At 50.7% G+C, this 27601-nt stretch overlaps 1 protein-coding gene across 2 annotated transcripts in view; it reads left to right on the top strand.

Moving 5' to 3' along the window:
• The window catches only part of Tmem266 (transmembrane protein 266), a 113805-nt gene that overhangs the window by 82530 nt on the left and 3674 nt on the right, over nt 1-27601 (top strand). For both annotated transcript variants that reach the window (XM_020161498.2, XM_074061590.1), the window contains exons 6-9: nt 82-138; nt 1207-1345; nt 5049-5164; nt 19968-20157. In XM_020161498.2, coding sequence (XP_020017087.1) covers nt 82-138; nt 1207-1345; nt 5049-5164; nt 19968-20157 — 502 coding nt within the window. The remainder of the gene's footprint in view (nt 1-81; nt 139-1206; nt 1346-5048; nt 5165-19967; nt 20158-27601) is intronic.

The raw sequence follows: 27601 nt of genomic DNA, 5'->3' as shown, positions 1-27601 counted from the left end.
GCTCCAGATTCTGGAATCTTCTCTGCTGGGGGGAGGGGGCAGGCACTGGAGAAAAATAATCACTTTTCTCCCTCTCTGCAGACTGTTCTGCGGATTGTGGTGCTGGGCATCTGGGATTACATTGAAAACAAAATTGAGGTAAAGACCAGTGTTCACCCACCCACCCCCCAACCCAGACATCCTGGGAGCTGGAAAATGTCCCTGTCCCATCCGTCCTGGGGTGGGAGCCAACGAGAAAGCCTGGCTGCTTTCTGCACTTGCCCACAGGAGTCTCTTCTGCTGTGAGTGCTGGGTCGGGTGGGGAGGAGGCAGAGTCTGGGAAGGGGTGAACTGAGACCATTTCCAACAAAGGAACTTTCTAATACAGTCTTCTTGAAATCCTGCAAAATTAAAAAGTTGTGACTGAATCAATTTGAAAAGCTTTTGTAATGTGTTTTAAAACAAATAAATCCATTCTAAAATGGCCCAGTGCTTGGGGCCCTGAGCAGGGAAGTTCTAAAAACACTGCTCAGCCTGGGGTCTCCTTGTGCTCCAGGTAAAAGGGTCAGGGATGTGGTGTGGGGACATGTGGTGTGGGAAGCCTGGCTTTGTGTACAGAGGCCAAGGCAAGGTGTCCATTGCTGGTTGCCCTCTCCTTTCTCACTGGTCTGCCTACATTTCAGCCTCAATGCTGGGAACCAACACAGAGGGCATGGTCCCTGAAAAGGCTCAGAAAAGGCCAGGCTGGGGCAGACAGGTGGAGGGTCAGGACCCAAGACTTAATCCTGTGGGCTGACCCCTCCTCTCTTTGCCCTGCCTCCCTGAGAGGTTAGGGACTCCGTGTCCCATTAGAAATTACATGTAGGCTCTAGACTTCTGCTACTCGCAGGGAAAGAGCCCCCCCCCACACACACACACTGTGGGGGATTCTACCCAGCCTCTGCCCTGAATCCAGGACATAGGATACAGGCCCCACCCTGAGGGACAGGACAGCCCAAAGCCATCTGAGCTAAGGGACAGGGATGGGCTGAGGTCATGGGGAGGACAGAGAGAGCGTGTCCAGGAGTGGGAAGGCCTCTCAGGACTGAGGAGGGTTGGGGTAGGCAACCAGAGATAGGATGACCTTCTGATGGGATATAGCCCCCTGCAGAACCTGACCAGCCCTAACTTCCTACCCGGCTGCCCTCCGGCCCCCCATACAGCACTGAAATCTGCCTCCTCTGCCAGGTGTTTGATGGGGCTGTAATCATCCTGTCCTTAGCCCCGATGGTGGCATCCACCGTGGCCAATGGGCCCAGGAGTCCTTGGGACGCCGTCAGCCTTATGATCGTGCTCCGGATCTGGCGGGTGAAGCGGGTCATTGATGGTGAGTGGCCTGAGAAGGGAGAGGCCATGGGTGCGGGGAGAAGAGTGACCCACGCAGGGAGGGTGAGACTCCCAGCATGGGAGGACCAAGCCTGTCCTGACCACTCAACATCGCATTCAGGATCCACTCGCACGCCACTCAGGTGTCACACGCAAACACCAGAGCTTCCAGCTACCCATTGGAGGTCACATGTTCATCGTCGTGCACCTGCCTGCTGTGTGCCTGCGTGCCCAGCTCTCACACAGGAGTTTTCTTTCTGGAAAGAACATGTGAGCTGGGCATGATGTCAGGTGCCTCTAGTCCCAGATATAGGGGAGGCTATAGGATTGAGGTCTGAGGCCAGCCTGGGCATAAAAACACAAGATCCTATCTGAGGGATGGTTCAAGTGGTAGAGTGACAGCCTAGCAAGTGTAAGGCCTTGAGTTCAAACCCCAGTACCACCAAAGTAAGTAAATAAAAAGAGGCAGCAGGCCTCCCAGTGGCCCACAGACGCATCACTGGCTCTGTCCAGGTCATTTGGACAAAGCCTTAGTCCTGCAGGTTCTGCCCCACCTGTATCCACCAAGGACAGGCTTGGTGTCTCCAAACTTGTCAACCTGAAAACAACCAGAGAACTTCTCCATGGGAGCTGCTAGCTTGGGCAGGTTCCAGCCCCTTCTTCACTCATCTGCACTGACATGTATGCCTGTCCAATCTGCTTCCTGCTATGTCGTTGCTTTTGCTGCCATCGGAGGCAGAGGCTGCCCTCTCACTCAGCTCCTAGTGACTAGAGAGCTGTGCCCAGATGTTCTCACCCTCTGTGTCCTCACAGGCAACTTGCAGGAGCTGCTGGAACAGAGTTTAGAACCACTGCAATACACATTAATGTCATTTCCAGCCCTGATATATGACTGTCACTGATAGAGGCTGTGACCAACAGCATTTGCCTAGTAGGTACAAGTCAGGCAGGATGGCCTCCAGGGTCTCTCGTTCTGAAGAGAACAGCTTCTCCCTGTCCCCATGCTGTGGCCTTGAGCCTGGGTTCTGAAAAGATGTCTCATCAGGTGCCCTAATTCAGCATCTTCATCAAGCTGAAATGTGCTGCTAACTTCGGAAGGCTGGAAAGGCTCTGGAAGATGACTCAGGTATTCCCCTCATTGATAGAGGGGAAACTGAGTCCAAGAACAATGAGGGTAACATTGCAAATCAGGCTCAGAACCACAAGTGGAGCCCACGGCCCAGGACACTCCCTTTGCTCTTCTGGCCATTGGCTTCACCTCGTCTGCTCGGTCCTTTTCTTGGCTCTGTCCATGAGAACATCTGCCCCCCGCAAGGCAGGAACAGTGCCTTCTGGCTCCTTCTGCCAGCTGTGGACTGATGTGCATCCTCACGCTAATGGGTTCTGACAGTCCTGGTTGGGAACACTCTTCCCAGATGTTTCACCCCCTCCCCTTTCCTGACACCTCAAGCACTGGGAGCCCCAGATGGGGACGTGTGGGGATGTGCTGCTTGTGAGTGGTGGGTGTGAATTTGATACTCCACGGCTTCAGCAGGAGCCCAGGAGGTGGCAGCAACTCAGGGCAGCTCTAGGCCTAGAGATGGGAGAGCTGTGTGTGGAAAGGGAACTTGGAGAGTAGAGATATGGAGGGTTCTAGAATGCAGTGGCAAGAACATGTGACCAAGGTTCCTGAAGAAACAGGAAGGGTTTCTGAGAGGTGTGAGAATGGTGCCCACGGCAGAGGCCAGGTCAAGATCAGGAGTTAATACTGAGACTCCCAAGTTGCCCAAGGCTGCTAAGATCAGAGACGTCACTAGGGAAGGGCTCACAGGGCTGCTCTCAGCTGAGAAATTCTGGGGCTTTCATATCAGAGTCCATGTGCATCAGTTGCTTAAAAAAAGGGGGAGGTCATCTATAAGAGACCCAGGATAGCAGTGACTTTAACAAAGCAGAAGCCTCGTTCTCTCATATGAAAGTCCACAGCTAGGTGGCAGGTATCACTGCCCACAGGTACCACTACCTACAGGGGATGATATGACACTTGCTGTCTGTAGTCAAGGTCCTGGAGTCCCATTTTGTTGCTCTGCTACAAATAGTCTAGGATGGCTGCACCAGTGCCAACCATTGCATCCTCATAGCCAGGAGGGAAGATGAGGAAGAAAGAAGATAAAGAAACAAAGGAAAGCCCCATCTATCTGCCTGCCTGCTGTCTGTTTGTCTATCTATCGATCATCCATCTTTCTATCTTTCTATCATCTACCTATCATCTATCTATCTAATCTAACTACTTAGCTACCTGTCTATGGAAGTAACTTTTGTTGATGAGTTATCTCCAGAAGCTGAAAGCACCATGTCCTAATTTTCAGTTGCCCCTATGCTTGCAGGACCTCATACTGCTCTGCCTGGGGAGGGGACATAAATTACCTCTTGGTTTTGCAAGGTCCAAGTCCCCTTCCCATGCAGCCTAATCTAGAAACTCACTGGCAGTACTTGGGGGAGAGGTGTGAGGGCAGGGAAAAGCTAGATGAATGGAAAGGGTGAACAGGAAAAGGAATGGAGCCTGCAGAAAGTCCCTCTGTCCTGCCTCAGTGGCTTGAGCCCTCCTTCTGAATCAGATCAGGGATTTCCAACTGCCAGCCATAGGCCCAGCTTGGAGCCCTGACATGACCTGTGATGCCTTTCCATCCTGTGCTTTCTAGAGCAGTACTGGGCTCTGTGGTAGAAGTGTCATCCTCAATGTCAAGCTCAAATTTTAAGAGGCTATGGATGTACCAGCAACCTCCAAACCAGAGTCCCTTACCTGTTGGACTCCAGTCAGGACCAATTCATTCATTGTGTGCACGCTTGTTCTAACATACCCAAGAAGGGACTGATATTTCTTCTTCGGCCACTGTACCCACAACTCCTGATCCCAGGGCCCAGCATGGGCATAGTCACATACACCACACACCAAGTGGCCTCACCTGCCACCTTAGACCAGGATGCAAGTTATCTATTTTTTTTTTTTTAACTCAGAGCCTTGTACTTGCTAGGCAAGTGCTCTACCACTTGAACCTTCCTTCAGCCCTTTTTTGCTTGAGTTTATTTTTTGATAAGGTCTCGTGCTTTTGCACTGCCCAGGCTCAGACTGTGATCCTTCTACCTCTGCCTCCTGTGTAGGTGGGATTGCAAGTATATGCCACCACACCCAGCTTGTTTTTTTGTTTTTGTTTTTGTATTTTGAGATAAGGTCTTGCTAACTTTTACCCAGGCTGGCCTCAAGCCCAGATCCTCTTATCTCTGCCTCCCAAGTACCTAGGATTATAGGTATACAGTAGCATGTCTAGCTTGTCTTTTCTTTTTGAACATCTAAGAGTTATCAAAGGCTCCTGGAAGCTTCTGCTGCGTCCACTGGCACCCCATTATCCAGAATGTGTCTTATGGCCACCCGTAGCTGCCAGGAGGGCTGAAGAACAGTCATTATTCCAGGCATCTGTGCACACAGCCAAAAATTAAGGGCTCTGTCATTATGGAGAAGGAGGAAACTGACCTCTTGGGCACAATAAGTTGGGTTTTGCCCTCTTGTGCTCTCTGGACTCTGTTGGATACCTGGATGCCCTCCTTCTGGTCCCCAGGGAACTGAGCCTGGGCCTTCAAGCTTCTTCTCACTGAATGCTGAGCCAACCCCACCCCAGCCTGAACCCTGCCACTGCCCCATTCTTCACAGGGCTTCCTCTGTCTTCCAGCATATGTCCTGCCAGTGAAGGTGGAGATGGAGATGGTCATCCAGCAGTACGAGAAGGCCAAGGTCATCCAAGAAGAGCAGCTGGAGAGACTGACGCAGATCTGTCAGGAGCAAGGGGTAACACACCACCACTTTCAGTTCTGCTCATTTCTATCCAGGCCTTGCTGGGCACACAAGCACCTAAAGGCACAGGAGGCCAGAGGGCAGGGACTCCTTCGGCCCCTTGTTTGATTCATGGGGAACTTGAGGCCCAGCCAGTCCTGGATTCAGCACTAACTCCTAGGCCAGGGTCCTGACCTTGCCATATTGCCAACTCAATCCACCAAGCTGATTTCAGAGGAACAGTCCCTCAAGAGGGGACTAGTTCTATCTCGTGAGAAATACTGGGCACCACCAGGACCCTCAGACACCCCAAAGAGATGTTAGCAATACTGTCTGCCCACCGAAGCCCTGCGAGGACATGCCCAGCAGAGTCAAGTACCCCTGGGAGCAGGATAATCTATACAGGTCCTAGCCTGGGAAGACAACTGTTCCAGCCCCTGCTCTGTGCTGCACTTATGCAGGGCACTGGACTGGATGTGCCCCCACCCTCATGAGGTTCAGTGAGTGCACAGGAAGTGGCAGTATGGTGCCATACATGCCTCCCAGGGAACTTGTCCAGACTCTGCAGGCCAGGGTGCAGAAGTATTTGCAGAATAGCTGACCTTGGGCAGGGCCACTGGGAAGGGAGCAGGCAGAGGGCCTGGTGTGCGGCTTAGAGTGAGTGTTGTGCTGGGCAACACGAAGCTGTGCTCAGTGTGAGCAAGGACAGGCAGCTAGAGAGCTAGGAGGAATGGTTGGAAAGGGCTCCAGGCTGGCTGGAGCATTTGGGCTTCATTTTGGGAGAGACGAGGCCTGGGGTGCCAGAAGCAGGGGTGGGAGGCAACTGCTCCCGCGTCAGTTGATACTGAGTTATGAACTCAGGGCCTTGCGCTTGCTAGACAGGAGCTATACTGCTTGATCCATGCTTCCAGCCCTTTTCGCTTTAGTTAGGGTCTTGTACTTTCGGCCCAGGGCCAGCCTCTGACCATGGTCCTCGTAACTACACCTCCCACCTAGCTGCGGTGACAGACCTGTGCCACCCTGCCAGGCCCCTGAGTTTTTGATGGCTCTTCTGGCCGCTACTGGAGGATGGGTAGGAGAGGGCTGGAGTGGAAGAGGAAGATGGACCGGAGGTCATAGCAGACACTGATTTGTAATGGCTGAGTTTAGGCAGAGGGGGGAGAGGACAGTCATGGGTGATAACCAGAAATTGGCCTGCAGTTCACAGGTAGTTCTCAGTCCACTGTCTAATAGGAACACACTCCACTGGGCCACAGCTGGCAACCTGAAAGACATGGGCACAGGGCCTCATTAGCCTCTCATAAATTCCAGCCACCCAGCCCAGCAAAGAACATGCCAACCCTGCCACACACCATACATGTTCCACTTGGCCGGGAGAAAACCCTAATGGCAAACTCACCTCCCACAGCTTCTGCCATGGCCCTGTCCTGAGCCCCCAGGGACCCCAGGCTCCTGATGTGCTGGTTCAGTCACTCCCCACATATGGCTGTCTTCCCCGGGGTCTCAGTCAGAGGGAGTCTCCCTTGGATTCTGCACAGGAAAGAGCCAATAAATAAAGACAGATTCCCTCTAGGAGAAACATCTGGAAAAGAGATGAACAGAGAGACAAACCATTTTAATTTAAAAAACACCTGAAGCCTGTCATCTTAGTTAAGACAGCAAGAAGGGCCAGACAGCTGGAATCCCAGCAGCCGCAGGGGAGGGTGGGAAGGTGGCCTGACCAGGGACGTACCCTCGCCTTCTGCAGAGAAACCAAAAAAGCTGCTGTCCAGAACTCAGTGCCCACACTGCAGGGGGACAGAGAGAAACCCTGCCTTTTCAGCAGTATTCTGAGCCAAGTTTGAGATTGGCTGGGCCTCAGATACCCTTAAAGAAATGAACGTGTTGCACCACAGAATGTCAAGGATAAGTTCCCAGGAGCAGTGTGTGGAATGGTTAAGAATAGACTTTGGTACAGACTTGGGTTCAAAGCCAGCCCTGACACCTGGAGTCCCCAGGAGCCTTTGTGGCTTTGGGTACTGATATAACTCTGTGGGCCTTGGTTTTGCCAATCTGAAAAATAGGGTTAGTAATAAAATCCTTGATGGTTGTGAGATTTCAACCATTACTAATGGGACTCACCCAAACAGCCCACCATGCCCACTCATTTAAAACTGAGGAGGGGTCCTGCCTTTGACGCTTGCCTCTCCCAGCCCACCTTGCTGAAGGTGGTTTTCTACCTTATTTTTTTTTTTATTCAAGTCTCCTCTCAGTGAAAACATGGCTCAGACTAGGCACACTGGGCACGGAGGCAGACCAGTCTGTGACAACCGCAGAGCAGCCCCCTCGCAGGGGCAGGCTGACCCACTTGGCCATCTCCACAGTGTTTCCAGAGTCTCCTGCTGCCCATCCAGCTCCCCTATTCCCGGTCATCCCAGTCTATCACACACTCTTGTTCTCAGAACTTACTTCATGCAGTCATTCCAAACTGAATGCATATATGGCACTCAGACAGAAAGCCTGACATGTACCAGCATTCCAGTGAAAGGTGTAGGGTCCCAGTTTAAATACAGAGCCCACTTGGCTCTCTTCCTAGAATATATTTGTAGAAATATTTGCCATGACTTCACCCTTCACTCGTGTTAGCTCCTTTTAAAAAATAATGAGCTATTTTTAGAATAGTTTTAGATTTGTTAAAAAAAATTGTGAGGCTGGGCATGTTGACAAATATCTGTAATCCCAGCACTGAGGAATATCAGAGTTTAAGTCCGGCCTGGGCTACGTAGCAAGACTCAAGACAGGAAGGGAGGGAAGTGAGGAAGGGAGGAGAAAGGAGGGAGGGAGGGAAGGGAGGGAGAAAGGAGGAAGGAAGAAGAGTGGAGGGAAGGGAGGGAGAAGGAAAGGGAGGGAGGAAGGAGGAAGGGAGGGAAGGGAGGGAGGAAGGAGGGAAGGAGGAAGGAGAAGGAAGGCAGAAAGGGAAGGAAGGGAGGAAGAAGGGAAGGGAAGGAGGAAGGACAGAAGGGAGGGAAGGGGGAAGGGAAGAAGGGAAGAGAGGAAGGAGGGAAGGGAGGAAGAGAAGGAATGGAGGAAGGGAGGGAAGGGAGGGAGGAAGGAGGGAAGAGAAAAGAAGGAAGGAAGGGAGGAAGAGAGGGAAGGGAGGAAGGAAGGAAGGGAGGGAGGGAAGGAAGAGGGAAGGGAGGGAGGAAGGAGGGAAGAGAAAAGAAGGAAGGAAGGGAGGAAGGGAGGGAAGGGAGGGAGGAAGGAGGGAAGAGAAAAGAAGGAAGGAATGGAGGAAGAGAGGGAGGGAGGAAGGAAGGGAGGAAGGAAGGAAGGGAGGGAGGAAGGGAGGAAGGGAGGAAGAGAAGGAATGGAGGAAGGGAGGGAAGGGAGGGAGGAAGGAGGGAAGAGAAAAGAAGGGAGGGAGGGAGGAAGGAGGGAAGGGAGGGAGGGAAAGAGGGAGGGCGGGAAGGGAGGGAAGAGAAAAGCGCTGGAGAAAAGAGAGGAAGGGAAATTGGGAGGGAAGAGCCACAGACTCTGGGGCAGGTGGTCCTTGTTAACATCTTGCGTCAATATCGTCATTTGTCACGATGAATAAACCAATATTGATGCATGATTCAGTTTTCCTTGGTTTTTAGGTCCCTTATCAGTTCCAGGACCCCAGGTTACAATTAATTATGTGCATCTCCTTGGACTCCTCTTGGCTGTGACAGTTTCGGTCTTCCCTTGCTTGTGATGACCTTGATGTTTTTCAGGAGCACTGGTCAGGTGTTTTGTAGAATTTCTGTTTGGATTTGTCTGGTGTTTTTCTCATACTACCAGGGCCACGAGTTGTTGGGAGAAAGACTACAGAGGTAAAGTGTGTTCTCATCACATCCTGTCAGGGTGAGTTATTGCTGTGATGTTGACCTTCAGCCCCTGACTGAGGCCATGTGTCAGGTTTCTACACTGTAAAGCTCGCTCTCTCTCTCTCTCTCTCTCTCTCTCTCTCTCTCTCTCTCTCTCTCTCTCCCCTGCTTACCATTTTGGGAAGATTAAACCACTCATTACTGTGACCCCATGGAGACTGCCTGGTGACATGGTTTGTCAGTTGCATGAATAACTTACACATTTCATCTTCATGCCACCTGGCAGCTCCTTTCTTACCAGAGGCCATCCCAAAATGCCTGCTACCTTAGATGTCTCTACCTTAGATGTCAGGCCCGTTGCAGGGCATCTGACCCAATCCAGGATTTGGCAGCTGGGAGGTCTGAGGCCTGGAGAAGGGGAAAGGAATGCCCAACAATGCACAGCAGTTTGGTGATTAGGACAGAAACAGAGGTCTCTCGTGGTTCATCTAGTGCTTTTTCCTCTGGACCACACTGGTCTCCTGGTCTGCACAGGGATTCCCTGCTTTCTTCACTCTTTTTTATTTTTTAGTTTAGTTTTGGAGGGTGCTTATGTCTTCTCTTTTTTTTTATTGTTGTGCTATGGGTACACTGTGATATTTATAAAAGTTCTTACAGTGTATCAAATATATCATACTTGAATTCACCCCCTCCATCAATCTCCTTCATCCCCCACATCCCCCATTCCTGGAGTAGTTTCAACAGGTCTCATTTTTCCATTTACATACATGTGCGCACAGTATTTGCACCATATTCACCCTCCCACACTTTCCCCACATCCTCTCCTCTCCCACTGGCACCAACCTCCCCCCCCCCACAGGACTTGTTCTGCCTTCCTGTTCTCTGATTTTGTAAAAGAAAAAAAATGATTTTCGTTTGCTTAAAAGAGCTGTACAGGAAGTTTCCTTGTGACATTTCTATTGTATATATGTATTATAACCTGAATTGGTTCATCTTCTCTATTTTTCTCCTTTCTACTTTAGTCTTCTTCTTATGGTGATTTCAACAAGTTTAAAAATTCTGTATTTATCTTGTATAGGAAGTACATCAACCATATTCACCTTCTTAACTTCCTTCTTTTACCCTCCCTCTCTCGTATGTGACCTCTTCTTAGCATGACCTGTTTTTCATAATATTGCTGTATTTGCATTAGGTCGATATTCCACATATGAGAGAAAGCATTCCACTTTTGGCCTTCTGAACCTAACATCACTTAAGATGATGTTCTCCAGTTCCATCCATTTACCTGCAAACGACAAAATGTCATTCTTAGTGGCTGAGTAAAATTCCATTGTATATAAATCTTGGTTCTTATAATCCCTTCCGAACACTGGGCACACCTCATCCCTAGGTTTGCTACCTGGAAAGGGGAGCCCAGAGGACACTCCATAGGTCAGTGCTACCTTTCCTAAGCCTTGACCCTGTGCAGTTTGCTTCCAGACTGCCTACTGCTGTGATGAAGCCCTGTAATTTCAGCCCCCGAATCCAACACTCCTTTGGCTACAAGGACCTTCCACTCACTTTTGTCTTGCTCTCTGTCTGGATCCCAGCCAGAATATTCCTAATCTCACTGGTATACAGATGTATTCCAAAGACAAGATGCTAGTGGCTGTCCTTCAGGGAGATGGTGGGAACTTTTGTCCCTCTCTTTGCACTTATTGCTTCAGAAATCAAAGGTATTTTAGATACAATGGTTAAATCAATGCAACCTTACATTCTTCTGACTTGTCTTACTTCTATAAACCAGAATTGGTTACATTAAACCACTTCTGAGGTTTAATGCAAGTCCATGCCAGGTCTTGCTCTAATTCTGAAATGTGTTCTGAAGTCCCCATCCTATCTGCTCTTTGCCCTTTATACCTTGCAACAACAACTTTTTGGTGAGATCTGACCTGACCCACTGAGGAAGTGAGTTTCTTTACTCTGCTGGGTCCCACAGGAAGCAGAGGGAAACTGAGTTCTCCTTCCTCATCTTATTCACCCTGAGACAATTGGAAAAACACCAAGGGGCCTGAGGTTCAATCTAGGGTGGCTTGGTGCCCAACCTCCAAGGAGACCAGTGGAACCTGTGAGCCTGTTAGAATCACCCTAGACCTTGAGTGCATCGGTGCCCAAGAGAGAGAGAGTCCCGGGTGGGAGAGACTGGAGGGCAGAGAAAACTCACTTACATGGGGAGCAGGCAAGCTGGATTCCAACCTCCGCTCTACCAGAGACTAGCTGTCTCTCTCTTAATCCCTGAGTCCTTCAGCCCCAGGTTCCCCATTGGAAAAATAGAGGCAACAAGCCTCCCAACAAATGGGTGATGTGAATTTCACAGTACATCAATAATATATGGAGGCTGGTAGGAAGCATGTGTGAAAGGGAATACGAACACTACTGAGTCAGTTTGAGTTGATGGTGGTCATGTACCAATGAACTGTGTATGAGGTTCCATTCCTTGTCTGAGCGTAGTTTGTAATGGAAGGGCTGGGAGTGAAACCCAGGATTCAGTGTCATTTCGCTGAGCTGAAATAGGGTATCTGCTCAAGACATTGCTAGTTAAGATGAGTATTGATTACTGCTGCAACAGAAATTTCAAAATGTGTCTATTGCTCCAATGAGCAGGGTGTTGAGACCCTCTTGTTCCACTGTCACTCTGGCTCCCAGGCCCCTTCCATTTCATGGGCTTCTTCCTGCTCCGACTTCTCTGGTTCTTCTCCAGACAGTACATGAGGGAGGAGAGAGGACAGTTGGCCACCACAGGTCTTTATTGGTCAGGGCTAGAAGTGATGACCTTGCTTCTGTCCCTGTTTCATTAGCAGGACTCAATTACACGGTTCCACTTCTGGCTGGAGGTAAATCTCAAGCATTAGAATGCTTGCCTGGTAAGCAGAAGCCCTGAGTTCAAACTCCAGTATTGTAAAAACAAACAGACATGGTCCCACATAAAGAGACCAGTTGCTGACAGGAGTAGACTGTGTGTCCCAGAAGAGAAAAAGTCACCTATGAAACAAGGCCAGCAGGCTCACAACATTCCCATCCAGCAGGAAGCACAGTGAAACTCACTAAAGGTGTCCCTGAGCGTGTTTCCCTGGCCTGTCTCCTGAAGACACGAGGTGAGACTCTTGATCCAGGCTCTAGGCATTTCTGGTGGAGGAAGGGTGAAGAGAACGACATCATGCCCTCCCTTCAGGCTCTTGTACTGAGCTGGAGCAGCCTTGGTAGGTGCAGGAAGGCCTGACTGAGAACTGGGGTCACCCTCCCCATTCTGGCCTCCATCCAGACCCAGTGCTTTGCACAAATTGGTCACTTCTGAGGCTGGGACCCACAACTGGGAGAAGGGGCCAAAGGGCAGATATAACAAGAAAAACCCCTAGGAAAGGCTTCTGTGCTGGCTCTGGGGATGGGCCTGACACTGGCCCATTCTGAAGACTTCTTTCTTTTCCTGCAGAGGACCACTTAGCACAAGGATTATTCAAGATCTCCTCTGTGGAAGTGAAGTTATTTTTTTAAACATGAGAAGTGATTTGTAAAACAGCCGATAACTGTAATGACAAGCCTATTTAGCTGATAAAATTAGCCATCAGAGGAATAACTTATGTTATCCTTTTGCCATAATTTAAATTTATGACCATCTCCCAGTCATCGTCACAGTGGATGGAAAGGGGCCAAGGTCGATCTCAGCTTCACCCTGCTCCTAAATCATTAGTTTGCAACTGTCTCCTGATTTTTATTGTTACCAACAATGGTGAAACTAATGGAAATAAACATTGGCTGGCATCCCAATGGCAGATGGGTTTGAAAGCAGGGCAACCCGTGCAGACAGCACTAATAGGATGGAGCAAAATTATTGTTATTGCGTTAGATACTATCAAGCTTCTGGCCAAAGTGTTCATTGATCAGGCCAAGGCCAGTGTCAAGTGAACTCTGCAACCAGCCTGTTAAAGGCAGAGGAGCACTGAGCGTGGCCACTCCAGTGCCCCAGTGGTTCTGGCCACACCTGGGCATGCATTAAAAACCCAGCCCATGGAAGGATCCAATTCACTCCAGTAATGCATGCTTCAGGTTTCCCTGTGGATCCCAGCTGATCTTGCTGGGTTATCTGATTACAAATGCTTAGCTAATGACATGCCATAAGTGGGGCTGTGTCTGCACTCTAGTTCTTTCCTACTCTCGGGATGGTCTTTTTTTTTTTTGCAACAGGCCAGTTTGCCAATGGAAGAGTCACTTTGTTTTGTCAGAGGCCAGGCCCATGTGAGTCCTGGGGAGCCTGCATGTGGTGATGTTTCTTCCTCTGTTTTCCACAGGTTGACTACAAGGTATCTGGGTGTGTGGTTGGTGGGTGGGGTTGTGTTTATTCTACTTAGGAGTGTGTGCATTTCTTGAATATGTTGGACTTCTGTTTTATTATGTTTGCAAAGTTTGAAGCCATGATTTGTTTTTCTTTTTTTTTTTTGGGAGGGGCAGGTATACTGGGGATTGAACCTAGGGCCTCACACATGCTAAACACATGCTCTGCCATTGAGCTACACCCCCAGCGCCAGTGACTTCTTTATTTAGTGTTTCAGACCCATTTTTTCATTCTTCTCCCTCTGGGGCTCTAATTGTGTGTGGTAGACAGAGTATATCTCATGTCTCTCTTATATTCTAGCTGTTCCCCCATCCCCCTCTCTATTTTTTCCTAGCTGTTAAATTTTGATATTTTTATAGACCTATCTTAAAACAGTCTGTTGTTGCAACCATTCAACCAAATGTATGTTCTAATTCTCTGCTAGAATGCAGCATTCATTTTTCTTTTCTTTTACTCTCTTTCTTTTCTTTTGAGACAGGGTCTTGCTATGTAGGCTAGCCCAGGCTAACCTCAAACTCTCAAACTCAAGATCTTTCTGCCTCAGTCTCCCGAGTGCTGAGAACAGACCTGTGCCACCATTTTCTTTAACATATTACTCATAGTTATTTTGAGGTCCTTATCTGGCAACTCTAATATTTACATATGGCAGCTTCTATTTACTGTGTTATAGCTTGATAATTAACCATTTCCCTGCTCATTTGCATGGCTAGTGATTCTTACTGCATGCCACACACCATTGAGGACACATTTTAGAGGTTCTGGATTATATTCTTCTCTAGAGTCAGTTCTCTGGGAAGGGCCCATTTCAGCAGGAGCAGCAGGGGGTGGCCCTCATGACAACACCAAGGATTAACTGGCACTTTATTCCCCCCCACCACTAGGATCCCACAACCAGAGCTCCTTGTAGACTCAGAATTCAGCTAGTCACTTTGCTTTTTGGACATAACGTGAAACAAAGCCAGAGAAGAAAAGGGACTTAGCCTAAGTCAGAGCAAGGGAGGGGTGATGGACCAAGAGCTCAAGTTCCTGCCTCCCTCCTTTGCTTTTTCTCCAGTGGGGACCTCCTGCTCTTTCCTGCGCGCTGTACTCTCTTAGGCTGAGTCACTTCCATCTTGCCTACAAGACTACAAGTTCCCTGACACAGGGCACAAGGGCCTGGAAGCCAGAGGCATGGGCTGTGCTTCTCATGCAACATCTAGTCCTGGCATTCCCCACCCCCACCCCCAGTGAAGAGGCTCCCCTCCCCCACCAGACCTCAGTTCACTCAGCTGACTAATTAGGCTCTGAAATCCTAGGCCCCCTTGAGGGAACCTTCTGTCAACTGAATGTACTTGTGACCATGTTAAATATAAGGGAGTCAGAAGCTAGGGTCTGAGGGTCTCAATGGGACATCCCAAGAATGACCTGGGCTATCTCAGCCAATGGCCAGAGTGACAGCCACTTGGCCTATCTGCATTCCCATCTAAGGCGCCAGTCCTTCTTCTCAGCATGAGACCTGAGAACATTTAGCCAGCAACACCCTCCTAGCATGAAGCTTGTGAAAATCTAAGGTCCCTGCTCTCTCACCTCCATTCCAACCCATGTCATGTGCTGACACTCACCTCCTAAGTAACTCTCAGATCCTTCTTCTTCTCTCCTTCTCCACTGGCTCCATCTGGGTCTGTATCTGGCATCTCTGGCTGGACCACTGCAGCCTCCCAGCGGGTTTCCTATGCCCACCCTGCCCCGTCCAAGCCCTTTTGGCAGTCAGCGCGGTCCTCTCAAACTTCTTCACCTCCCCCACTCCACCCTTCAGTGTGAAGAGTTCCGTGATTTCTTGTTGCTCTTTAAAATTTTTTATTTTTTGGCAGCCTTTGGGTTTTAACTTGGGGCTTCACACTTGCTAGGCAAGTGCTCTTACCATTTGAGCCACTCCACCAGGTCACTCTTTAAAAAAAAAGCCAAAGTCCTTCAAACATGGCTCTGCCTGGTGTGGCCCCCAGACCCCCTCACCTACTGATCCCCAGTCTCTTGTATACACTGTGCCTCCTCTGCCACAAATACTAACCCGGGCCCAGCCCTTGTGACTCTCAAAGGACACATTTCCTTGGTGCCACAGATCACCCCCCTCCCTGGGGCTACACAGGACTCAACCTCTAAGTTGGGGCAGGCATTCTTACCTCAAAACAGAATGGAATTTTAACACGGCCCCCACCAGGCTTTACCTGAGTTCTGAATGGGAAAACTGCCACACGCTTGGGGTTCGCATCTTTAGCTCAAAACTTCTTTCTGTGTATGTCTGTGCCTGCACACATGGGCTTGAAGCTGGGCAGGCCCTGGCCTCCAGCTGTCTGGCCCGAATTCCAGTGGGACACCATAGGGCAGCTCCATATCAATTACAAGCCATCAATAATGTATCCCTTCAGAGTGGCCAAGGAAGCCATTAGTGGGGCCTACAGGCCCAGATGCGTGGCCTTGAGAAAGCGGGCTGGGTGTGCCCAGGGGGACTCTGCTCGGCCTGGACAGGAGGGCGCCCCCTCCCCCCCCGCAGAGCGTGGGAGGGTTGCCTCATGGGGCCCTCCATGACCGTGATATCTCGCTGCCAGAGGGGTGACTCACACCCTTTCCCCCTGCACAGAGAGCTGCCATGTTAATGAGCTAGCCATGCTTTTCTCAGCCCCATTTGAGGGCTGGGTTGTTGAAGGCTTCAGCCTGAGCCCAGTCTGACCAGAGTTAGGGCTCAGTTTCTTTTCTTTTATTTTATTATTCATATGTGCATGCAAGGCTTGGGTCATTTCTCCCACCTGCCCCCACCCCCTCCCTTACCACCCACTCCACCCCTCCCTCCCCCTCCACCCCCTCAATACCCAGCAGAAACTATTTTGCCCTTATTTCTAATTTTGTTGTAGAGAGAGTATAAGCCATAATAGGAAGGAACAAGGGGTTTTGCTGGTTGAGATAAGGATAGCTATACAGGGAGTTGACTCACATTAATTTCCTGTGCGTGTGTGTTACCTTCTAGGTTAATTCTTTTGATCTAACCTTTTCTCTAGTTCCTGGTCCCCTTCTCCTATTGGCCTCAGTTGCTTTTAAGGTATCTGCTTTAGTTTCTCTGCATTAAGGCAACAAATGCTAGCTAATTTTTTAGGTGCCTTACCTATCCTCACCCCTCCCTTGTGTGCTCTCACTTTTATCATGTGCTCAAAGTCTAATCCCATTGTTGTGTTTGCCCTTGATCTAATGTCCGCATATGAAGGAGAACATACAATATTTGGTCTTTTGGGCCAAGCTAACCTCACTCAGAATGATGTTTTCCAATTCCATCCATTTACCAGCGAATGATAACATTTTGTTCTTCTTCATGGCTGCATAAAATTCCATTGTGTATAGATACCACATTTTCTTAATCCATTCGTCAGTGGTGGGGCATCTTGGCTGTTTCCATAACTTGGCTATTGTGAGTAGTGCCGTAATAAACATGGGTGTGCAGGTGCCTCTGGAGTAACCTGTGTCACAGTCTCTTGGGTATATCCCCAAGAGTGGTATTACTGGATCAAATGGTAGATCAATGTCTAGCTTTTTAAGTAAGGGCTCAGTTTCTGACTCAGGTCAGGGCTCGAGGTCTTTTTTTTTTTGCTTTGGGGTAAAGTTAGGGCTCAGACTGTGGCTGGAATTAGGCTTGGTCAGAAACTACAGAATTGACAAGCAAGCTAGTTTCATTTACTCATCTATCCATCATAGGAGTGCCTCCTATGTACAGGAAGCAGCAGAAAGTCCCCACTGTGATGTGGATTATATCCTATTAGGGGTGATAGACATTGGTGGCATGCTGGGATCTCAATGGCTTGTGACAACTTGTGCCCATTTTTTCTCAATTCCCCAGGACATTGCATTGGCAGCTTGAAATCAGCCACAGTAGGAGTGTATGCGCTGTGTACATATACTGTGTACAAAGACTACTGTTCACTATGAAGCAGGTGGTTTTGTTTTTGCTTTTCTCTTTTATTGCCACACTGTGAGGAGGGGAGTGAAAGAGAGGTAAAGTGGTGAAGTCTTTATATTTATCTGATCTCCTTCCTGCTAAAATGACAGTAAAGGAAGAAAAACAAATGCGTAAGAATTAAGAAACTGTCTCTTTAAGTCTTGTAGTTTAGGACAAAGAGGAAAAAGATTTCAGGGGATTAGGGAGAAATGGAGAATAGACAAGAAAGTAGCAAAAAATCCAGCAGAATGGAGAATTTATAATTTACATGCGTGCAGAGGAGGACAGTGAAGAGAAAAGGAAAATCTCCCCCCAGGACCTCTGAGAATCAGGGAGGGGGGAGTGGAGGAGGTGGGAGGTGGTGTGAAGCTGTCATTGATGGGAGAAGGGGGACTGGCTAAAATAATATTTGAAATCCTTAGGCACCTTTCCAAGTCCCGCACAGCCAGGAGACCATGCCCTACCCTACAAGAGGCCAGAGGTTTGTCCTATGGAAAAATCTAACTAGATGTTCTGGCACTGGGTTGATCAGGGAAGAGACATAGGCCTGAAAACAAGGGCTAAATAAGTGAAAGTCCTTCCCCCAACGGTAGGACCTCTGCCCCATTCGCCTGTCCCAGCCCAGAAGCAACTAGAGAGGTATGTCCTCCAGCAGGAAGATAAAGAACTCTCTGGACACCTTAGCCATCCCAGACACAAAACAGGCAAATACGGACACTGGGAAGTTGTCCATTGTCAATTTGCTGCCTGGCCACCCCGGTGTCAGTGAATGCTTTCAGTTGTGTGCGTGTCCTGCTTTTATAAAATTAAAATAAATAGGTAACGGTGTCAGAACATGGTAAACATCATGCAGAGGCTTCAAAGAGGCTGTGACTGAGGGCCTGAGTGGGGCTCTGGGGGAGCCCCTCCGGCGGGGGGAGGCTGGCCACATCACTGGGACAGAGGAGTGACTGGGGAAGTGGCCCTAAGACCACACGTGCTTGGTGCCTTTATGGGACAGCCATAGGCTTGCATTATGCAGACAGAAAATGAAAGAGAGGGAGATGAAGTTGGCCAAGTGGGCAGGACCAGACTGTGCACCTGCTTTGTTTGGGCTTTCTCCCAAGTGAGGCTTGGGGACAGGGGTGTTATGATCTGGTTTAGGGTTTCCAGAATCCCATGAGTCCTGTGGGAGAACTGCAGTAGAGGAACACAGATGCTGTGCTGGCCTGGTGAGAGCTGGCGGTGGAACTGGCCACAGGAGGGGACCTCCTCCAGGAGGAGCTGGACTAGGAGAACTGATCAGATGTTGGAACAAGGGAAGTGTTTACATTTTTTGGCTTCAGCTAAGATGAGAGGATAACATCTGAATAAGTCTGGGGAGACAGTGGAGGTCTGTTTTGATCAGGTTGAATTTGTAACTTCGGTGAACCCGCTAAGGTAGCTGACTGCCTTCACCTGCCTTTCCAGGGAGCAATCAGAGCTGGGATATGCTTTTAGGCTCATGGGCAAGTTGGTAACCACCTTAGGAAGGGAGCCTCCACCTTCAGCGACTGTTGACACTCTGGCCCAAAGGCACCACAATGTATGCCATGAACACTAGGTGGCAGTAAAAGCTCTCCTTCCTGCCTAGCCGGGAGCCTTTGGTCCTTCAATGTCTGACTCAAACTTGGCATACACCCAGATGGTCAGGGGAAGGTTTGGAGTGTGAACAGCCATCCCAGTCACAAACCCAAGAGCTATTTGGAAGCCTTTCTAAGAAGCTTTCCCCAACAAAAAGTAAACTAAAATAAAAATGCATGCTGTCTTTTTACCAAATTCTCAGGAAGAATCCCAAATCCTCAAAGAGGTGAGAGTCCCATTTTACAGCCAAGGAAACCGAGACCCCAGGCATTGTGAAGGGACTTGCCCAAGCCACATGCCCAGAAGCCACAGGGATTGTCTGGCTGAGAGCTGCCCCCAACTCCTTGTGGGAGAGGGAAGTGGGTGTCCCTGGAAGACAAATGAGCCAGTGTCCAGACCAGCTGGCATATCATCCAGGATGGGCTCCTATGGACATGCGCCCTAGGTGTTCTGAGATCCTGGCTTCCATGAAGCACCAGTATAGGACACTGGAATGAGGCTTTGATTTTGTCAAGCACCTCTTGGGGGTGCATGAACAGCTAGAGCCAGATTCAAATGCAGGTTTCCTGAGGGGGCCAGACGACAGGATATCTGAGACACAGGACCACACCTGATTACTTAGGAAAGGTTCTGTTATAACATAAGAAGCTCTTGTGATTAGTTTTGTTGGGAGATTGTGTGCGTGTGTGGTAGTGGGGTTTGAACTCAGAACCTCACGCTTGCTAGGCAGGTGGTCTACCACTTGAGCCACTCCACCAGACATCTTTTCATTTTTTGTGTTGGGTATAAGATAGGGTCTTGCTTTTTTTTTTTTTTTTTGCCCGGACTGGCCTTGAACCATGACCCTCCTGATCTCTGCCTCCCAAGTAGCTAGGATTACAGATGTGAGCCAGCAGGGCCCAGCTTGTTGAGAGATTTCTAAGGGGTGCAGCATCCAGCCTTTGAGTGTGCCCACCCTCACCCCCATTCAGGAGCAAAGTGCCCCGACATCAGGCTTCGGGTCCCTGGTCCATCCAGGTGTGCCCCGCAAGCACACCCACCCCGCCCTTCTGCCTTCTGCAGTTTGAGATCCGCCAGCTGCGCGCGCACCTGGCGCAGCAGGACCTGGACCTGGCTGCAGAGCGGGAGGCGGCGCTGCAGGTCCCGCACGTGCTCAGCCAGCCCCGCAGCCGCTACAAGGTGGTGGAGGCCCGACCGTGGGATGAGGAGACCGCGGCAGAGAGCGTCGTGGAGGAGCTGAGGCCCTCGCAAGGTGAGTCTGCAGGCACCAGGGCATCCCCATCTGCACTCCAGGGCTCTGCGCGCAGTGCTGGGGGTTCAAGGCACCTTGCAGGACTGTGCCCTGTCCATGATGGGGGCAGGGGAAGGGCACCCTCAGATCAGTGCCCTCAGAAGTACCTTTCACAGTACAGGAGCGAGCATTAGTCAGGCCGCTGTGACCCAAACTAAAAACAACCTTCATGACTTGTACTTACTTTGAGCACATGGTTGCAGGCTTGCTTTGTGTTCTCCATTTCCTGCCTTCAAAGCAGCTGGTGCAGGAGCTATGACTTTGTTATTTTATGGAAGAGCCTGAAACCCAGGAAAGCGATCCAGAGGCACAGTACAGATAACTGGTAGAGCCATTTACTCCTGGGGAGACCCAGGAGTTTGGGACTTTCCTACTGGGCTGACACCTACAGAGGCCCAGATAAGAAATCCAGGCCTGCCGCCCAAATAGCCCAGAACCTAAGCTTTGCAAATGGGAGCAAATTGGTGGCTGTGATGTGAGTAGAGATGGGAACAGGGTCCATGACTGAGGGCAGGGTATCACAGAGAAGGAGCACTTTCTAGATCCAAATCCTAATTCTGCAGTCAGCCAGCTGTGTGGCTTTGGAAGGGATGTTACTTTTCTGGGCCTTGGTTTTGCTAGCTGTCAAAAGAGCATTAAAAAAAAAGTATACAGGGCCACACAGCCAGAGAACAGTAGTGCTGGCTGCTTGGAACTCTTGATCCAGGTCGACTTCACCTTGGTGAACTATGTCCCCATTGCCAGGGCAGCAAAGACGGAGCCAGGTAGGCTGAGCAGGTTGGGCCACTCCCCAGCCCATGACTTAAGGCTTCAGGGTTCCTTCTGTAAGTGGATTCAACTCCAGCTCCAGCTGCCTCACAGAAGGCATGAGAAAGCTATGTGGGCTGTGTGTCAGTCAGCGTGCCTTCACTGACAAATACCTGATTGACTTCGGTTCATGGCAGTTCATCTGTGCCACTTGGTCCTGTTGTTTCTGAGCCTGTGACAGGGCAGAGCATCATGGAGCAGAGCTGTCCACCTCGTGGCAGTCCAGAAGGAGAGAGGGAAGGAGGAAAATAGAGAGAGACAAGCCAGGGCATGCTGGAGTGACCTTCCTTCGCCTAGGCCTCACCTCCTAAAATTTCCACTACCTCCCAAAGGTCATTATGCTGTGAATCCAAAATTTGATTAACCCACTGGCAAGATCAGAGCCTTCATGATCCAGTCACCTCCCAAAGGACCCACCTCTGAACACTGCTGCATCAGCACCAAACCTTCAGCACATGAGCTTTCAGGGAACATTTAAATCCAAACCAAAACAGATTGTAAGCCACAGAGAGCAGGAGGTGTGGTTAGGATGTTTTGAGGTATCTTCAGATCTTAGAAACATAGCATTGGGAAACAGAAGGGACTGCTGAGTCCAGCCCTTCAGCGGATGTGCACATCCTTCCTGCAGGACCTCACAGGAACTCCCACCAGCCACTAGGCCCTGTGGGAGCTCACTAGACAGTGAGCTTTTAAGTGTTTTCCTGCCTGATGTGCATTAAGTCCAAAATGGATGAAAGAGCAAAGTCAGGCCCTGGGACATTGCCTGATCTCATATGGGACCCTGCAGCATGGTGTCCTGGGCATTTCTGGGTGTGCCAGGTGGCAGTTATCTATTCTGCTGCTGGCTTTCAGCTCTCCAGGCTTGTGGTGGCTTGTGGAAGCCACCATCTTACTCTTCCTGAAAGTTCTTCTGATTTTGCTCCCTTAGTCTGGTCTTGTCCTCTTCACCTGGCTTCTCAAGGATGGGAAGAGCTCATTTACAGTATGGCCCATTGGACCTTCTGGGAGCAGAGAGAGCTCTGCTGTCACTCACCTGGATCTGCTTTCCAGGCTCTGAGCACTTCCAGTCCAGCCCCTCTTCAGAGCCTCCCTGCCTCCCTCATCAGGGTCCTTGCCTCTGCAGACAACAGAATAACAGCACCAGTGGTGTTGTACCTTAGCCAGTGACCTACAAGCCCTGGCACTGGATGCTGCATTTGTTCCCACAGAGAGCCAAGACCTGGGCTTGGAGGGTCCATAAAGCAAGGAAGCCTTTTGAATAATCTCTCACATTCTAGAAAAGCGATGGAGTTTTGAGCCTCTGTTTTTTCTCCCTGGGAACTCCTCTCTAAGAAGCCCCCACAATGGAAAACTTCCAGGAGGAAAAGGAGGGAGGCTGCACAGAGGGAGAAAGCTGGATCTGGGTCAAAGTCCACTTAGGGGAAACTTTGGCTTTGTGTCACTAGCCAGGTGTCTTGGGATCTGTGCTGACCCCTCTCACCATCCTAGCAACTAGGAGGTAAGAGGGTAGAATCCTAAATAAAGCCTCCCATAGGGGTGCCACACATGCACCCCTGGCAGCAACTGCAGATGCCTCTCCCCCCCAGCCCTGGAACCTCACGCCTGCTCCCTGTCACCTCCCTTGCGACATCCCTGGGCACTTCCCACTCTGGATGCGCACCTGCCCTGTACTACCCATTCACTGTTCATCCTCCATCTGCCGTGTCATAGCCAACCTTCAGAGCCCTCCATGGCACAGCCACAGCCTTGAGGCAGAGGGCAGATGGCAGGGGCCATGAGAGACCATCATGATTCACAGCCTCGAGTGGTCCAGGGACACAAGGGCATCCCCCAGCTGACCTCACTCTGACCGGGAGTTGTGTCCAGGGAGGGATTTCCATGATGGTGGAAATTATGGTCGGACAAGCTAGGAGCACTCTGAGCCACTCTGGAGATTAAGAAAGGGCAGTATTTGTTGCTAGCTCTGACCTTCAGGCCAGCAGGGCTCTGAGGCCTCTGTATGCACAATAGGACACAGACAATCCGGGCATTAACCTGCAGACACAGCAGTGAGTCATGGGAACCTTGGGAGGGGGCCAGCGTCACCCCTGCATGGTGGCCCTCCCTGGGTGGGGGAGGGCAGGAGTGCCAGCCCCAGCTCTACAAAGAGGAAGCGACTCTGCAGTCTCAACAGTTGCCAGCTGGTCACAGTCAGACAAGGCCGACCTGCTTCTGTTTAGACTTGCTCTAGCACAAATCATTTTTAAAACCTAGGCTGCAAAGTTCCAGGCTTTGGGCCCTGCCAAGTTCACAATACCCCTGTGTAGTCATTAATACTTCTATCCCAAATTTATTAGTCTTGAAGCTCGCCCATAACTTATGAATTACAGCCTCTGGTAGGAGTGCCATGGATGTCACCATATATCACAGCCAGCCTTGGCGTCCCTTCACACTGCACCAGCGTCCAGAGAAACCACCACAGAGGTGCCTCCAACCATTCCACCCTGAACCTTCCCTCTGCCAACCAGCAGAGGGTAGGGAGCTGCCTTGGCCCCAGGATGCACTTTTGGAAAGGACAGGGCCCATGTGCTCCTGGAGGACCCAAGGCTGTGGGCCTGATGGGGACACGGAGGACCCTAGGAGCCCCAGAGTTTATAGGCGTAGACCTGGGAAAGTCTCACACAGAATAGCTTTTGAAGCAACCTGAGTGACATGGGTTAAGGACTCAGGTCTGAGTTTGAATCTCAACTTAGCCTTGAACATATTACTTAACTTGTGTACATGTGACCTCTGTGGTCACATAGGGCCCCAGGGAAGGTTCAGTGTACTGCTCTCACCCTTTGGAAATACTTAATACTTTTATTTTTATCATTTATTTACTTATTTTGGCTGCACTAGAGTCTGAACTCAGGGCCTCACACTTGCTAGGCAGGTGCTCTTACCACTTGAGCCACTCCACCAGCCCTGAAATTCTTAATACTTTTTAAATCAGAGGCTTATAAGTTGTGTAGCTGGTTCTGTCTCTGAGCCCAGGTGTTTCCAGGGTGAGAATAGCATCAGTTCTTCACTGAGGAGGGCTCAGTATCCAGGTGTGTGCTCAGTTCTTCCACCTGGTATACAGTAGGCGCTCAGGGAACAGTAATGTATTCTCTCAGTGAGGGCTTCCAAGCCATGGATCAGCAAGTGGGGGTTTGGGAGCAAGAACCTCAAATCAGGATTCAGAGTGTCCCCCTGGGCTTTGGGGTGTAGGTCTTTGCAGGATAGGTGGTTGGGCATCCCTGCCCATTTGACACTTGGCCACAGAGAGCATCCAGTGTCCTACTACCTACAGGACATCTGGCCCACTCTACTCACCACCCTTTCTCCTCTGCCTCAATGAGCAGGTCAGGGGCTCCACCCAAGGGGAAACCCTATATAAAGAGCATTGCCCCCTCTGCACACAAAGGACTCTGGGAGGATGAGTCAGGTTGCCTTTGCAGGGTGCTCACACTCTGAGAAGAAAGGCCCTGACAGCAGAAATTGGTTGTTGCTGATGTCACCTGAGACTTTGGGGCCAGTGCTGTGGGCCCAGCTCAGGAAGGTGAGGAAGTGCCTAGTGGAGCTAGGGGTTTGGTATCTCCATTTTATGGGGGGGTAAGGAAGCTGAAGCCCAGAGCAGCTGAGGGCTTTGCCTAAGGCCACATAGCAGGTGCTGTGCTGAACTAGGGTTGGCAATCAGGTCAGTTTTGTTCTGAAGCCTGTGTTTGTACCTCTTCTTACTGTCCCTCAAGGGTCTGCAAGGGACACAAAGGTTTTGTGTCCCTAAGGCTCCTCAGTGCTGATTCAAAATGAACCCCAGGCTCAGGGGCTCATTCTTAGGTGAAAGATGGCAGTGATGTGTGTATCTGTGCCGGTCCCCACCCCTTCACACCCCCAAGCTCCCAAGGGAAAGCTGGCCAGGGCAGAGAGCATCCCCTGGTAGCCCTATGGCTTCTGTGGTGGGGAGCTGGGAGGTCCTACAGGCTCTGACCTGGCCCCAGTCTTCTTCCAGGCCACCCTCATGGGCCTGGCAGATGCCAAGCCCCACGCTAAATGCTGGGGAGGCTGAGTGAGTGAACTGCAGCTCCAGCGTGGGTGGGAACAGAGTCCCAGCCCAAGGGGTCAGTTCTGGGAGATGATCCAGGTGGCCAGGTGACACAGAGGGCAGACAGAGCTACACCAGAGAAGACTGGGCAGGCCTGGCTCAGACTCAGAGCCAGTACAGGTGTGGGAGTAGAGTACCGTGGGCAGAACTCCCTTGGCTGCCTGGGGACCCAAGCTGATACCAGACATACAGGGAGTGAGGGATGCCTTCATTAAACCAACAGGCAGGACAGGAGCCCCGAGGGGAAACCATGAAGTGGGGGTGGCATCAGGGGTCTGTTGACTGGCCACAGACTTGGTAGGAATCAGAGTGTTAGTAAGGGAAGCCAGGAGACACTGAAAAGTGACCAGGGTCTCAGCCTGGGCTGGGGACAGGACAACTAGTGACCAAGGTGGAGGTTGCAGGAGGGAGAGGGAGAAACTGAGTTCTATTTTGGACTTGTTGAGTCAGAGGGAGCTGGAGGTCATCCAGGAATTGTCCAGGGATGGTTAGGCAGACCAGTCTGAGCTCAGAAGAGAGGTGTGGGCTGAAGTCACCTGGCTGGGGTGACTTCACCAGCTGGGGTGAAGACATGAGCATTTTCAAATACTCAGGCAACACCAGGACAGGAGGGGGAATAGGTACCTTGGCAGGCAGACCCAAGAATGTGTTCTCAGGCTGCGCTCTGGACTGACACCCATGGGCCCACATTTGCCTGGGATGATGAAGAAAAATCCTGGTGAAGGTTACGAGTGCAATGTGGTGAAGGCCGCCCTGCTCCCCACGCTAGAGACTGCGCTGGCCCAAAGCTCCACGTGAGCCAGCAGGGAGGATGGTTGCTAAACACACTTGGAGGACATTAGGTTGTGTTAGGGAGCTGAATATGCCAGATCCCAGAAGGATCATTCTGTTAAATAATCACGGCCTTGCAGGGCAGTGGTGAGGATTAAACATAAGTGTTTGGAGGGGTGCTGGTGGCTCATGCCTGTAATCCTAGCTACTCAGGAGGTAAAAATCAGTAGGATCACGGTTCAAGGCCAGCCTGGGCAAATAGTACTCAAGACCCTATCTCCAAAATACCCAACACAAAAGGCCGGCAGAGTGGCTCAAGTGGTAGAGCGCTTGCCTAGCAAGCGTGAGGCCCTGAGTTCAACCCCCAATACTACTAAAAAAAAAAAAAGTGTGCTTTGGGAGCACAGGGTCCCCAACTGTGTTCTCAGAGGCCAGGACCCCTGACCTCAATACCTGGCAAACTGTGGCCTTGTTGAGGACAAAGGAATGGAAGTTGCCCAACAGCTGGTCATCAGCCAGTGAGAGGGCCCAGCAGGCAGGTACCAAGGAGGTGATTCCTGCTCTGAGGTTGTAGGATGGTCAGGTGCCTCTGGCCCATCCCTCTCTTCTGTGTCACCTCTTGGTCCTTCAAAGCCATCTAGCCCACTGCATCACACTGTGTAAGAGCCTCGCCAGGGCCTTCGTAGTGTAAATGAAGAAACCGAGGCCCAGAGAGGGGGTGTGACCTCAAGCTCCCACAGTGGGCCAGTGGTGGCATCAAGACACCCTGAACAAGTGAACAGAGCCTCCTGGCCTGTGGACAGGAGCTTCTGCACCTCCACTGCCTGCTGAGAGCAGCCACCTCCTGCTTCTGGGCGGGGCTGGATGGCACCTGCAACCCCATTAGGGAAGGCCCCAGAGAAGTGTGCTGCCAGCTAATGTAGGGGCAGGGCCTGGAGCCTCCGGGCCCTCCCTCAGCTCTAGCATTAGTGCCAAACACACCTCTGACCACCGGCATTTAAAGATCAAAAGAGGCCAGAAAAGCTTTTAAAAGCCAGGCCTCTGCGTGTGCAGCCACTCAGCCTCCGAAGGTGGCATGAGGGTAGGGTGACTGTTGCAGCTGTTTTAGGGAAGGTGGCCTCAGGAAAGCTTTTGGTCTGTCACCTGCAGACCTCGGCCCACAGAGAAGCTTGAGGGTGTGAACTCAGGCCTGGAGCACCTCCCCAGCCTTTCACAGAGTGTGTCGAAGGCCTTCGGGCTGCCTGGCTCCGGTCTAGGAATCTGACGTGCTCCTTAACCCCTTTAATCTTAGTGACAACTCAGGAGAGTAAGTTTCACTAGGGACAGAGGCTCAGAGAGGGCCACTAGCTAAGACATGGGACAGTCCGATGCCCTTTCACACCCCAGCCTCACCTGGAGAGGAGGGAACAGCTCCACAGCTCAGTCTGACAAGGTGACAATCTAAGGAGCCTATCCCTCTGTGTCTTCAGGCACTACCCGTGCCCTCAGGGCCTGTCACCCTCTGGAACTTTGTCCTTCTGGTCCCTGGCCTAGAGTCTGGCTCTTCCAAACCATTCTCCCCACAATTTTGGAGTGACCCCTCCAAATCACACTGGTGGTGTCAGACCTTCCTGTGACTCCTCACAGCCTTTGGGTCCCGGTCGTCTCTCTCACCTGCTTTTCCTCCTGCCCTCAGCCACTCTGAAGTCTCACTTCTCTTTCCCACTCCTTCCTCATCCTTCTCAG

Source organism: Castor canadensis, chromosome 19 (genome assembly GCF_047511655.1).
Source record: "Castor canadensis chromosome 19, mCasCan1.hap1v2, whole genome shotgun sequence".
Taxonomy (NCBI): Eukaryota; Metazoa; Chordata; class Mammalia; order Rodentia; family Castoridae; genus Castor; species Castor canadensis.
The sequence above is the reverse complement of the archived record's forward strand: the minus strand, read 5'-3'. Positions and strand labels throughout refer to the sequence as shown.